Source organism: Balaenoptera borealis (assembly GCF_965194805.1).
Source record: "Balaenoptera borealis genome assembly, chromosome: 13".
NCBI classification, from domain to species: domain Eukaryota; kingdom Metazoa; phylum Chordata; class Mammalia; order Artiodactyla; family Balaenopteridae; genus Balaenoptera; species Balaenoptera borealis.
Genome location: NC_138870.1, coordinates 65,785,541 through 65,800,768, shown reverse-complemented (window position 1 = coordinate 65,800,768; position 15,228 = coordinate 65,785,541). Strand labels below are relative to the sequence as shown.

At 36.3% G+C, this 15,228-nt stretch overlaps 1 protein-coding gene across 19 annotated transcripts in view; it reads right to left on the bottom strand.

Moving 5' to 3' along the window:
* Positions 1-15,228, bottom strand: part of NAV3 (neuron navigator 3) — a 1,129,181-nt gene that overhangs the window by 80,020 nt on the left and 1,033,933 nt on the right. For 10 of the 19 annotated variants that reach the window (XM_082351530.1, XM_082351531.1, XM_082351547.1 and 7 more), the window contains 6 exons: positions 13,879-14,011; positions 12,951-13,221; positions 11,326-12,037; positions 8,800-9,288; positions 5,036-5,077; positions 3,476-3,636 (listed from right to left, as the gene is read on the bottom strand). In XM_082351530.1, the coding sequence (XP_082207656.1) occupies positions 3,476-3,636; positions 5,036-5,077; positions 8,800-9,288; positions 11,326-12,037; positions 12,951-13,221; positions 13,879-14,011 (1,808 nt within the window). The remainder of the gene's footprint in view (positions 1-3,475; positions 3,637-5,035; positions 5,078-8,799; positions 9,289-11,325; positions 12,038-12,950; positions 13,222-13,878; positions 14,012-15,228) is intronic. The other 9 variants (XM_082351536.1, XM_082351537.1, XM_082351539.1 and 6 more) reach the window with 4 other exon arrangements.

Below are 15,228 nucleotides of genomic sequence, written 5' to 3'. Positions count from 1 at the left end.
ATATGGCAAGATCCCGGGCTTCAAGAGTGACCTGTAGGGGAGGTGACTGAAAGGTAGAGAAATTAATAACATAGAATAGACTGAGAAAAGTTATGCAATAAAAGACAGAAGTATGACGGACAGAGAATTTTTGTAATGGGACACAAATTAGTACAGGGCTTCTAGTGGTGGCTTTGCTTTCCATTTGCTTTAGGCAAATACCTCCATTTCTACCCTTCAGTTTCTTCATGAATTAAAAAAAAAAAAATGGCATAATAAATGGCCTCTAAGATCCATTCAAAGCCAGGAGAAGACATGTAAACATTTCTAATAGGACAGATATAGGTGTGACTATATATTAGGGAAAAGAGGACTACTGACTTTGTCTTAAGTTATATATCATACCAAAGCCACTGTTTTAATTAAATTATATGTTTATTTGTAATGATTTGAGGAGAACAGGAACTGACAGAAATATGGAGCGGGTTTTTAAATACCTCCAAGTTGCCCCCTGACTTTGCTGCCACATCTAGACACATCAGTGAGTTTATGATGTTGTTTTAGTAAGAGTTGTCATATGTAACCTAATTTTAATTTATTTTGTGGAATTTGGGAATATAACTGGGAACTAGGTGGAGATTCAAGAAATGTTTATTTGATCATTTAAAGAACTTCAGAAGTGTGATATATCTAGATTTAGGTAGTTTCTGTCATTGGTGGGTTTAGAGGAGAAACTAGAGCTGTCGTTAGAATTTACATAATAGATGCACGATTGAACCAGATGTAGGTCTCTTCCAACTCTGAGATTCTATTCTTCCATAAGTATAGAAGAAAGGGCTTAATTCTGAATGTCCTGAAGGGTGAATATGGAGAGGGGAGTAGAAGGACATTCAAAGTAGAGGGACCTTTGGGAGTAAAGCAAAGAAACTTCCTATACAAAGGTGTTTAAACATCACTCTGTAGGCAAAAGGGTCCATCAAATATACAGAATTTGAAAGTGACAGGTTGATAATAATGCTTCTACACGGTAACCCTTGAAGCAAGGTGAAAAATGAATCTGAGCAATTATCATCACTCGTGGGACGATGACAATGAGTCTCACTAGGTTATGGGATGCCTCACAAGGGCTGTGACCAATAGCAAATGAAATTGCATCCAAAAATTTATTATTTTTTATATAAATATATTCTGTTATGCTTTCTTGGGTAGGAATGGTTTCTAATGTAGCTATCACACCAGAGACTCTATACAAACCAGAGTTTACTTCGGCAGTAGCTCACAGTAGTCTACTAATAATGACATACTAGTAGTGATCTTAAATTTTAAATGTTTGTTATATATATGTGATTTTTTACAGTAATATTTCTAAAAATTTTATGTATTAACATATTTTTAATGGGTAAGGATAAAAAAACATGGATACTGCAACTCTTGAATGTTAGTAATAATCACTTATCTTACTGATCATTCAGAAAAATTAATGATCAAATTGAAAACAAGTGATGACCAAAGTAAAATGTAGGACAATGCTATCCATATTCAAATTAAAGAGCTACATTTGATATAGTTTTTTAAATTTAATAATAAAGTAACTCTTATTTATGACTGCATTTTAATAGTATCTACTTTCTTGCCTAATAAATGTAAGTTCCAGAGATCTGGAAATACAACCCAAATTCTCTAAAAGTAATTTTCATGATTTTAAAATTAGTCATCGTTTTCTCTTGTAAAATAATACAACATAGAGATCTCACAGCGCCTGATTGGAATCCACATATGCTTATAAAACATGGCTGGGAACATGAGAGTGTGTTGACATGTATGGGAAGATCTTTCTTCATAAGTCCCACTGGGTGAAAATGTTGAGAAATTTGAGTAGAGGCAGTAAGATCAATTTGAAATCTACTGCAATTGTCTCTGACAGTGTAAGACATCTCTTTCCAATAAGAATGATGATGTAGCAGAGTCCACCAAGTCTGATAATCTCCTGTGTCTTTGCACACATTAGTCATGCCTCACAATATAACCTAGGTATTATGAACCCATTCAACAGAAGAGAAAGTTGAGGTTAAATGACTTGCTAAGATCAGACATAGTAGGTAGTGAGTTTTTTTTCTTCTCAAAGAAAGATGGAATAGATAGAGTCAGAGTAACAACAATGGGAAAATAATGGAGTGGGGATTCAAATACTCAAATTAATGTCAATTAATGAAAAGACTGACAGGAGACATGAGATACCCAGCAAACTCAGCAAACTAGGTGACATGGGTTTGATTCCAATGTTGCATAAAATTAGATTTTGTTTCATATGCCTATGACTCTATAAAAACATTTTTATTTCATTTTTTGAAGTCAAAGTTTTAAGCTTCCTGCTGTGTGCGTGTAACTACAACTCAAAGTAAAAGTTATACCATTCTTTGCCATCATGAGGCAAAGAAGTCTCATCATTGTGCATGTTTAGCAACAAAAACTTGGTGTTTGATATATATTCATTAGTGCATGTGGAACCATGACCAAAATAATTGTTTTTTTCATTGTCAAAAGCTCTATTCTCTATAGCAGGAATAGTTACAATAGAAGAGAAATAGCTTTGACTATCCCAACAGGGCGGAAAGTTGAAAAGTCCAAATTATTAAAGAATTTGGACAATCTGTTGGTCTATCATTAAAAAAAAACTTCTCAAGTGAAAAGAGAAAAAAAAATGATACTATTTTATATGTGACTTTATAGAAAAGAAATCTATTTTTAAAAGCATTGGATCTATTAAATGATAACTGTCATGTTTAGACTTTATTTTGTCACTTTCCCTGTGTTTTCTATGACATTTACACAAATGATTTTATATTTCATACAAATTATGCTAAACACAAAGTAATCCAATGGCTCAAATAGTCATTTCTTTTCACTGCATTTATCCAAAAATGTTCACAGGTTATTATCTTAATAGGAATTCTCATATGCATTTTAAGGAGAGTTTTAACTTTAAAATGATAAAAGAAGTGATCGTGGAGTCATGGAATCACATATTTTTCTTCTTCCTAATTATTTCTATTTTCTATTTTTCTACAAAAAGATAATTCATTTTCTTATAAGGATTAAGAAAACTTAAACAGAAAATAAGGAGGCGTTTTACTGGTTTTTAAGAGGACTCTGAGAAAACCCCTAGACTTAAAGTCAGGTGTTCTGGCATCAATTACTGCCTCTGCCCCTTACAAGGGGTGAGACTTTTTTTTTAAGTCAAATAATCTCTTTTTGCCTCTGGATCTTAGACTATAATATAACAACAGTATTACCTACGTCAACTTGTTGTCATGAGCAATAAACTGCATAATGTTTGGAAATTATTTTGTGGACAGTAAGCATACAAATAAAAGGTACTGTTAAGGTGTCTTTAACTCCTCTTTAAATGAACCATTCTTAGGGAGAGATGCCAGGGCTCCTGGGAGAGCAGGTGGTGAAAGGAACAAGATGAAACTGATGTTTTAGAATATTTTACCCAAGTTGGAAAAGTGGTATTTTCCCGTTGCAGAAGATGACATGGCAGAAGGGGAGACCAGGGGCGACTGATTGCCGGTGTCCTGCAGCCCTCCGGTAGAATGCGAGCGCAACCACTCTTTGCCCTCTTCTTGGTTGGCCTGCCGAGATGACGGGGTATATCTGCAAAACAGCACAGCTAAGACACTTCAGCACATCTGCAAGGGCAAGGCAATACTGAGACGAGAAAACAGTTGAGAGGAGCTAACTAGTCAGACCGAACAACATTCTCAAACAGATTGAATCTAATTATAATTGCTTAGTTCTTCCAGATGATTTGACACCATCTGTTTGAATCTCACAGGAAAAAAAAAAAAGGATTTTGAAAAGAAAATGATGCTTCTGTGAGACATGTAGTTGAAAATCGTAAGCAGTGAGCAGACAGCCAGGTTAATCGAGAAGGGCTCAAAAGCACAGTGTTTAGAAGGATGTGAAGAGGGTGAAAAAACAGACTAAACATGGTGGACAGTAGTAGGCCAGAAGCCAAGGGAATTGCAGTAATGCTCACAGGAAGACATAGGAAATAGAACACATATTGACAGATCATTTTTGTAAAAAAAAGGAAAAACACTTTTTTGGTTAAAATGCCACTTGACACCATGTCTGGATTTTTTTTTAAAAAAAATGGAGAGAGAAATGGGCTTACTTTATTGGAAAATAAATTTCTGGAATGAACTCTTAGAATGGAGTAATTGCAAGCTGTTTGCTCTTGCTAAGGAAGTGGAGAGGAGGAGGAGAACAGAGAAAGACCTATTTGGCCAGAATTCACTTTTATCAGAGTAACTAAATTCTTAGTACCAAAGAGCAGTCGACTTATGTTCATACAGTGTTATATCTCTATTCAGAGTTCCTTCCATATCTTCTCATCAGATAAAAGTGTACAGTAAAGGATGGCCATGCATTAAATTTTATTTTATTTTTTATGAGGAACTGAATAATTATTTTGATATTATGATGTAATACTAGGCTAATTCATGTCTATATTGATCTGATAGATACCAGCACCCCTGAAAAATAGAAAATAAAGCTCTTTTAGTTTTTACCAAAAGGATTCTTTAAAAATTATACCTTAATTATAGTATTTGTCATCTGATGATGAAAATATGTGTTCTTTGATTCAAATGAGAGCATCCTTCAACTTTTCAACATTCACTGGCCACATCTGTAGACTATATGGGGCGAGGTTTTGCAAGCATATGCCTCCAAGACGCAAATGTTAGGAAAATTAAAATTTTGTTTAATTTTCAGAAGTGAGTTCTGAATTCGAATAAAAGTTGCTGCCTCCGAAATAATGGCTTTTACATTAGATTTAATTTACTGAGTTTTGGCCTCTAACAAAATCTCTACCTGAGGGCCATCTCACCAACTCCTCAGGCCAGAGAAAACATCAGGATTAAAAGTGATTTCATCCTCGATGTCAGGTGCTTCTTCGCAAACAAAAAAGGAAAGAGGTAAAGAGACAGCACAAAAAGTTTACGTAACAACAGAGAAAGGCAGCAATTGTGCTGAGAGAAATATATACCTTAGTCCCTTTTTGGGTAGTGTATTTCTGTCAAGCTGCATGCTGTTAAAACAAAGAAAACCCCTAAGGACATAATGTAAACAAAACTTCGAAATTACACATCCAACATAAATGGTTCTGTTTGAATTACACAAAATAAGTCTTTTTGTAACACATATTTAATGCTTAACTCATTGGAAAAGGCCAACCAAAGGAGACCAGATGTCCATTGTTGTGACACCTTCGATGATAATTTAGTGACAGGACTATGAGAAGATAGATTATATGTTAACATAATTCTCCTCTAGATTCTATTTACCTAGTCCTATGGTAGTTTTTCCTTCCCCATGCAAATAACTAGACTTCTGCTATGATTTCACATGCAGGAGAATCATAGAGGCGGAAATAAGAAAGATCTTCTCTGCCTAAGTTAAAGTGACAACTTCCAATGGACAGAGAAGATATAAAACACCTTTTAATACTTATTTTTTGTATTTAAATGATCTTTAATAAAAATAAAGGCAGATGTAATCCCACTTACACATAAGAGAAGAAAAATAATATATAATATCTGCTTGAAATGTAATGTTTCTGGCATCATTTAAATATTTTAATGAAATTAAACTATGCCACTTTTTAGAAATTATAAATTAGATGTTTAAAAGGCTATAAGCTTTCAGTTTCTATTTTTAAAAATTCCCAATTGGTCTTAGAAGGGGAAGAAAGAATGTGTCTGGAGAAGATGAGAAGTGGCCTTCCTAAAAATAGAGGAAGAGGGTGTCAACAACTAGGTGGGATAAGTCTAGGAATTTCTGTTATAATCTTTGGCATGTGGCTAAGCAAGTGATAAAATTAATTTGAATTTGCAGAATGATACATCTCTTCCATTAGAACCTCAAATGATCAAAATTAAATACACATGATATGCATAATGGGGATGATACAACATGAATGCAAGCACACTGACTTGAAATTTAATCACTCAAAATCAAAGCTAAAATGTTTTCTTCTATGTGTACTCCATTATTTAGCACTGCAATAGAAAGCATCCAAAAGCATCATACAACTTTTACTTTATGTTTTGGGAATGTCCACATAGGGTAATTACCATATTATGCAGAGGCCAGTTCTAGCATACATCTTGACTATAGATGTGTTTTTAGTAGTGTAGATAAACCAACAAACAAAAAGGAATCATACTGAACAAATATGAGAGACCTCTAAATATAAACTACACAATGCTGAAACATTAATATAGTCATAAGCCATTTTAAAGATTATCTCTTTCATGTGTGCAAATTTATTAATTTGAACATTGCAGAGTACATTGAAAATAGGCATTGTTTTGCCCATGTTATTAATTGTATAAACATTATGTGTTTGTATGATGCAGAGAATTTAATGAAAGAAAAATCAGAAAAAAATTTAAGTTTACCAGTATAAGTTAAAACTTTAAGTAGAAATATCTGTTTGAATCTGGATATTAATGATTTTATAATATAGACAGTTTTCACAAACCCTGAAAAGTCGAAAACTCTTAACGCCTGCCTAAGTGAAGGAGGAATTTTAACCAACAGTCTGAAGAAGACAGGCACCGTTTCAGTGCACGGTTATAAAGGCAGGGGAGCCAGATCTGGTAGTTAAAAATGAGCCAGAAATTTTAAAATTTGGCTACAACTTTAAATTATTTTTAAGGTTTGGTTTGGTCACAAAAAACAAAATGAACAAAACAAATGTGAACTATTAATAGTTATAACCAAAGGCCACCAATGATCTAGAGCAGTTAGAGGAAAAATTGTTAAAGAATTTGTTTGTTTGTTTATGATATTTTAATGAGGAGAAATTTAGACTAAAATTAAAATCTGAATGAAAAACTATTTAACAGTACTAGGATAATGAGTATCAATAAAGTCTTCTGAAATCGTAGATAAACAGGTAAGTCATGGACTTACATACATCTCTATTATATGTTTCTAATTACTTTGTCTTAAATATTACACTTTGGCACATTTTCTCTTAGGCATGGCTCTTTGGTTTCCTTGATGTTCCCAACATTCTGCGGACTTAATTATGATTAAGCCAGGATCTCTGATAGGATCTAATTTTCTCTTCAAGGGATCATAAAGTTCTTGGGTGTACTTTAAAGGATTAGAATAAATTGCTATTGCTTGCAAATTTGTTCGCAAGAAAGAAAAAGCACAATTTCTTATATCAAAAATTATTTCAATCCAGTAATCCATTGGAAGAAACTAATTAAATGTTTATATTATATAATATACCTATGAAGATAATTTGCTTTTCACAGTTTAATATTCATCAATATATTTTACTAAGAACCAAGGGCAGAACATTCATTTATTCAAAATGAGTTTATTTAAAATTTATTTTAGAAAAATTATTTATCTGGCTATTTATAATACATCCATCTGTAAAATTGGTCTATTTAAAAGACTGAAAAAAAAAAAGATTTGCTTAAAGAGAATAAGTAACTGTGTATTTGCCAGTGTATTTCTATAGTGAGACTATATATATGTATGTATACTGACTTCTGTTAAAATATAGATCAAAGTAAAATATTAACATTGCATTTATGTTGCATAAAACTCATCAATCTTAACATCCGGTTTTATTTGAGGGTTACTTGGTTACAGATAATTACTTGATCATTTTTCTGTGTTTTAATGTATCAATGCCAAAGAAGTAGGTTGATGGTTAAACGGTCAACTTGTTGCAGTCATATTCATGATTAAAAACTAATCAGTATCTTGGAGGTTGATTCTGGTTAACAAACAATAACCTATTTGCCGTGTGCTTAGTTTGAGGTGATATGTCAGCGTCAATAATAGACTGAACAAAAGTTTGGGAAAGGTATCAGGCATTTTCAGTGACCAGGGGTGCTTTCACAAATAACTCAATTAAGATATACAGCCAAGACCATTTCTGAAAGCTTTAGGTGTGCCAAGAAACAAACAGCATTAAGTTCATCAGGAAAAAAGGGACAGTTTTAAGACGTGTGCCTGGGGGAAAGAGTCAGTACCAAAATATCTGAAAAAGGGTTTTTTAGGGAAGAGAATCTAGAGCCATTTTGGTCAACAGAGATGCTTTCTGGTAAGTATATTAGGTAAGGAATGCCTCATTATGGTCTTCATTTTAAGTTTAGAAGAAAACGGTAATTCATTAAATCAATGAGAAACACCTTGTAATGTGGTTTATTTTTAAAGGGCCTACTAAAAATGTCACCGGTGTTGTAATTTTCTCTAAGAATTCATATCTGACAACTGATCTTTCTTCCACTTCAACTAGGATTCCCAGTGATCCATTTGCCATTTTTCCACAGAAATGCTAATAAAGCCAATCGAACATTTTACTCTGAGCATAATCGTAGAATCCATTTAAATTTGGTCTTTAAAAATGCTTAAATTATCCTAAGGAGCTGTGCTGTCCTGGAGCTCAAGCCAAATCATTGACATGTCTTGAGAAAACATCATTCAATACGTAAATACATGCTATGAATTTTATTTAAATTGCCTATTGGGTATATATGTATGCATTCATATTAAGAAACTAATTATTCAATATTTTATGGATCCTTACTGGTTTTTTTCCTTCTACAAACTTGGTAATGAGACCAAAGAAAAGGCCCAGCCAGTCTCATCCATCTGACGTCCCTCTGCAAAGCGGCACTCCCACTGAAATCAAGGGAACTGAGCGGGGTGTGGGGAGAGGTAGGCACAGTGCAGGGAGGAGGGGGAGAGGACTTCATCGACGCCTCCAGGAGAGCTCACCTTTCTGAGAGAGTAGATCTCACACTACCCGTTCTCATGAGCAGGCTCTGCACCTCGTGAGTGCCTGTGGTCAGTCCAGACAGGGAGCCGTGGTGGCTGAGGGGGAGGTCAATGGACTCAGAGCTCGTATGGAGGCTAGTCATGGATTGGTAACTTGGAGTGTCCTTGCTGCCAGCAGAGGAACTGCTGAGATTGGCAGCCCACACGAGACCACCTGATGTGAAAGAGTGAACCGATGCTGGGCTGGAAGCCAACGAGTGACTTAAGCTTATAACATCTGTAGTTAAGTCTGAGGGTTTATTGAAGAGAGGGCTGCTGCTGCCACTTAGCCCACCAGCACTGCCCATGCTGCCCGTACCAGACGACGGTGATTCCAGACTGCCTTGCCGCGCTAATGTGGTACTAGGACTGGGCATTACAGAGGAGGATTTCACACCCTCAGTATTAGGTGCAGAGGCAGATTTGCCACCTGCCTTGGCACCAAACAACCTAAAAGAAAAACAAATAACAACTTCAGTTGTTCCGAGAAACTAATATCCACATTTAATATTTAGGGTTACAGTACATAGAGCCAAGTGTGCTTTGGTGGACCGAGCTACCGAGCACTTCCTGTCTCTATGTTAATGAACTTGATAAGCTTGAACTCCTAGTGCCAAAAATCTCTCATATCGCCAAAAGGGTAAGTCGGTCCTGGGCTGCCACCCCAGTGGTGGGGGGACATGGGCCAAACAAAAGGAACTATAAATCAAACATGAAAGTCCCTGGTTTTCACAATTAAGCGATCATGAGAATCTTTTGCAAAAATTAAATAGTTTGCACGTACTTGCTGCTACCTATTTACAGAACCATTATAATGAAACAACTTCTACGCATTCGGTATATAACATGTAAATTATGTTTCTTTTCTTTTTTTCTTTTCATTTTAACAGTTTATTCAAAATCTAAAAGGAATGCTTAAGGCAAGGTTTAGGAGGTTATGCTGTATAGCTGGTGGCCTGATTGACTTTCAGAGAGTATTTGTTTAGAAACAATATTGGACACTGACAGCAACATGTTGGTTTGTCTGTATTTTCCCCAAGAAAGACCAAAGGGTTTTATGTCAGTTGCCAGTGCTATTCAAATACATATCTGTAATAGTGATTTGAAACACAGTTGGTGCTAAGTTAGATGCTGGAGTTTAGTTCAGAAAACATTTTAGTTTTGTAAATGAAGCAGATGATATAATCGAATTTATGTAAATATGGAAATAAAGTGACATGAAGTAATGGCATAACGATGACTAATTAAGTTGCAGTGGAATCCGTATTTCCTACAGTGAAACATTTTGTGACGAATATGAGAAATTGTTTCATAGGTAAGGGCCACTGGAGGGCACCACTGGCTTCTACTTAAGCAACAGAGATATTTACTCTCACTACTAGAGACTATTCTTTCAAACGCGAGGCAACATTCCAAAAAAACAGCTCTTCAGGACTAATATTGCTATTGAGAGATATAAAACCTCTAGGTTTTGCAAACAGCCATGTATCTGAGATTGCCTGAAATATAAAAGTAAATGGTTCAAGACCCTTGATATCTCCCAGATATCAAGGTTCTTGGGTTAGTCAGTATAATAAAAACATTAAAAATACTTAACATGTCATGAAAGACAAATCATCCTCTCTCATTTCATAGATGAGGAAACAGACCCAGAGAGGTTTGACTATTTGTCCCAAGTCTTTCACTGTATGTATTTTCCTGCCACTTAAAAAACACATCAGTATTTAAAACAGTGATATCTCGAAGGAGAACTCTGCATATTCAATACCAAAGACAGTCCCGGTGCAGAAACCAAGTCCTGCTGCTTATCAGTCATATCAAAGAAAGCTGATGAAGAGTTAGAAAACCTAGCCCATTCCTTAGTTATAATCCTGTATCAAACATCCAAAGTTTTTCAAATTCTGTCAGTCATATCATACCTTGATTTTCATTCATACGTCAAGATATGGTACTATGTACATCTGTCCATTGTGATCCAGTACTGTACAAGGAACACAACTTCATCCACACTCATGATCATCAGCTCATTAAGAGCCAGCAAGATAATATAAACACTAGAAATGAATACTGATAGTCATAAAGACCTATTACGTTCTATTTTATTTTTAACTGTGGAAAGATGAAAATCTCTGGAAATTTTGCAAGCTACTATTTTATCACTCCCCCTAGGTATTGCCATCTGCTTTTAAGTCTCTCATAAATGCTATTTGTGTTGCTAATATGACAATGATAGTGAAACTACAAAGTTGAAGCAATTCTCAAAATGAGCGATATTTCTTTCACAAGCTATTTATATCATCAGCTTCATAAAACTCATTTTACTCAGAAACTGAATAACACATTCTAAGATATATGTGTCATAGAACATATATACTTAGGACACATATGTTTAGGATACACATCTTTTATACGACAGGATATAGTACACACATATATCCTAAGATATAGCATTTTATATTTTCTCAGCATCATTTTATGCTTTCTTACCTTCGAAATGTAGGTGAGGCAATGTCAGGATACTTGGACCCTGGCTGCCTGAGCCCTTGTGTCCCACAGGCACTAGCAGACGTGGGGCTGGATTTGGGGGAACCAGACAAAGAAACACTCTCTGAATCTGAGACTGCTACTTTTTCCTTCTCCTTGTCTGTCTGGTTGACAGTGACGGGACTCGAGCGCCCTGAGGCGATCTTCGTGGGTTCTCTCAGTTTCGAGGTAGTGGCACCAGCTGACTTACTGCTGACATTGGAATCTATACTGCTGGTGCTGGATCTGTGGCCACCTCGGCCGGGAATGCCACTGGTGCTGGATTTGGACGGGCGGGGCAAACTGCGGTATTGCAGGGAGGTCTTCGAGCTGACGTGCAGCACAACATCGTCCTGATTCTGTGAACCGTCCAAACTGGTTTTTCTCCCGGCATTTGACTTCCCACCAATGGCAGCAGATTTGGGGATCTTACCCAGTGTTGCTGAGCCACTTGTTATGGTGGCTCCACTGCTTGTGATCATGGCAGATGACCCTACTCCACTTGGTTTCTTAAATCCAAAAGAGCCAGTGGCCGTTGATCTCCCAATGCCTGAGGGGGGCTTTTTCCCCTCATCTCCACTGCTTTTTCCTGCATCTGAAGGAGACCTCTGTAGAGTCGATCCTTTCAGGGGAGTTTTCCCTTTCTCAGAAGCTTTGGCATCATCAGTTTTCCCTACTGAGTGAAAAATACACCAATTTATGTGCCTGCACAGTTTGATTTCACAATATTTCTTTAAACAAAGTGTAAAATGTGAATACATCTTTATATAACTTCAATTCCTAAATATTCATTGTTTTAGATTTAAATAGGCATGTCCTCTTAATACATTCAGAGGATTAACTACAAAGCTATAAAAATATGGCTGTTAGAGGAAAGTGACAAGAGATCAAGGAGATAAAATGAAAACGCCTATTTTTGTTATTTATTATTGCCTTATATCTTGCAACTCCCTTCCTTTATAAAGATAGCACTTAATCTCCTCAAACTAAGTGCTCAAAAAGGAATTCCTTTGACTATCTCTGAGATGATTGTATTTGGAGTGCCCCGTTACATCAGTACTTCAGGTGGCACTATTTAAAATGAGGAACCATTTTTAAAATAGGGAGAGAGTCTTTAAAAAAAAAAAAAAGGATAGTACAATTTACACAATTCTTTCACTCTCGTTTTGCATCAAGTCTAATTCAGAAATGATGTTTCAAATCTCCAGCCTTCCAGGTAGATGAGCGTGACTGCTCTTTCAGAGTTGGAAGTGAAACGTAGGGGCAGAGTGAACAGAAATATTCCAAACTTTCATAAGAAAGTCAGAATGAAGGCAATCTTATGTTTATTAATAAGTAGGCTTATTTTATTTCCACATGATCAGAAATGACTGTGGCAAAATAGACACTCACCAAATTATGATGATGCCCTCTAGAGGATGCCTGGAGCGTTACATTCATGTGGATGCATATGACAAAGCATGTGAAATTTAGAAATTTAGCATGAAGAAAAATCTGATTTAATTAAGAAAAGCTACTAAGAAAGACAAAAAGATCGAATGGAAACAATAAAACAATTTGGCATAACAGCTTTCAGATGACAAGCCTACCAGGGGTCTTGAGCGCACTGGTTCCAGCTTTTTGCCTAGATGGCGCTCCTCCTTGGGCTGACATGCCTCTCCTCCAGGAGCCTGTCTGTGAAACAGACAGGGAGGCTTTCTGCCCTGCCTTCTCAGGGTCTTCAGGAAGTCCAGAGGAAACGCCCTTCCACTTGCCACCTCCATCCCCATGGCTATCAAAGTCCTCCTCTGTTTTTTTCACCTCCTCGGTACTATCCCAGGGCTCATCTGTTGCAGATCGTTTCTCTGAATCTGTCTTCAGCTATGAAGAAAATAGGACAGAAAAACTTTGTGCAGAAAAGTCTATAAAGTGTGAATTAGGCCCTGGAATGTCCTTTCAGATAACTGGTTAAAAAAAAAAAAAAAGAAGCAGTGATTTGTATTTCAAAAGAGTTCTGAAGACTCCTCTATTTTTTTTATATCTGTCTTCATTTAAGTTTCATTAATTTTAGCCCTATAATTCTCAATTGCACATATTAGAGAATGTCAGAAGAAATGTGTGCATAAAACCCCAATTGAACACTCCAGAGAGGAAGGCACTTTCTATGTCAAATCTAACAAGGAAAAGTAAGACAAAATAAAACTTAATTACCTAATATTCATTCTCGATTCACCATTCACAAGAGATCCAGCAATGTGTCTCAGAGATCAGTATAAAAGTAATCAGGAACTAACCAAAATTAGACTATTAAAATCATTTTTGGAGTTCTAGACACACATATTATTATAAAGACAGATATGGCAACATAAGGCTTTCTGGGTTAGACCGTAATCAACTGAAAAAATATACATACCTAAACTGCTTCAGTTTATGCAATTCCTTCAGATTAAGAGGTTGTGCTATGTTTTAATGCAATGCAACATAATTTGGGGGAAAATGTGGCAGAAGCACTGGGGAAAGAGAGAGGGCAATTCTCACCTGCATGTTCTTTCGGGACGGGGCAGTGGCGTTGGAGTAAGAGCTGACGGAGGACGTGGTGTTCAGGTCATCAGTGCTGATGTTATCCAGGGTGTCACTGAGGCCGCTGCTCACCGAGCTGCTGTCATCCCAGCTAAAGGCAAAACAGGCAGCAGTAATGAGCTGAGCACACGAGGCACGATGCAAAAGTCACCCACACTCCCATTTAATGTGTGTCACGCATTGGGAAGAGAATTCTTATTTTTTTAATCTTATGATGAAAAATGTGCACTTTCCATTTTTGGAAAATCATACTGCTAAGAACTGAGTGTAAACCTGAGAGTTATCTTATCGGAGGTTTGCTAAGAATCAGTGTCTACGGCAGATCCAGGGGAATGTTTATAGAATGAATGAAAATACTGCATGGCATCAGGAAAGAAGAACATTATCCATAACCTTTTTTTTTTCCCCTGAGAAGGCAATCAGGAGTCACATAGCATGTAAGAATTCACCCGTTGTGTTAAAAATTAAAAACAAAACAAAACAAAAAACTGGGCTTTGCTCAGGAACCAGAAAATCATTCCTCATTCTTTCTCCTACCAATAACTACTCCCAATCATTTACCAAATCTTGAAGATTGAGACTTATTCTATCATATCATCCCTCCTGCCATTTCTGGCCTGGGCAACATACAATATTCTTTTATCTGGCCTTCCTGCCTTCAGTCTTTCTCAATAAACTTCATCTGCTAAATTTGGGTCAGTGCTCAAATGTTCACATCTGGCCATGTCACTTCCTTATGTACCACTCTTCAAAGACTTCTCTTTACCAAGGTAGTAGATTCCAAAATGTAATGCACCTGCCCTGCGAGGTGCACAAAGTAATCCCTTGGGGCATAAGAAAAATATCTGAAATTCTGAATACATCTGTTCTTAATCTAAAGAAGAAGAAGTAAAATAGGCTATATTAATATTCATGTGCAGGCTAACATAGGCACCCTCACTTAGTCAGTGTGTCAGAAGATGCAGAAGTAATGTAGGGTGAGCAGGGTCAGCTGAATGAGAATGGGAGCTCCACAGGGTGAAGGGTTGAACCATGGTTCTCTCACTTACTGGCTGGTTCTCAGTCTCCTATGATACACTGCTGCTCACCTGCACTCTATTAATTGAATTCATGTAAACTGGATACAGATATTAGATACAGACAAAAGTTAAGCCTCATAAAATAGACAAGTGGCTTTAAAAAAACTGCCTGCAAATAATCCACACATTGAAGAGAATATCTGTAACGAAAGCACAAGCTAACCATAAAGGAATGGTGAACTGGTAACTTTTCCTACTCTGCTATGTGTACTTTATGAGTCTCACCACA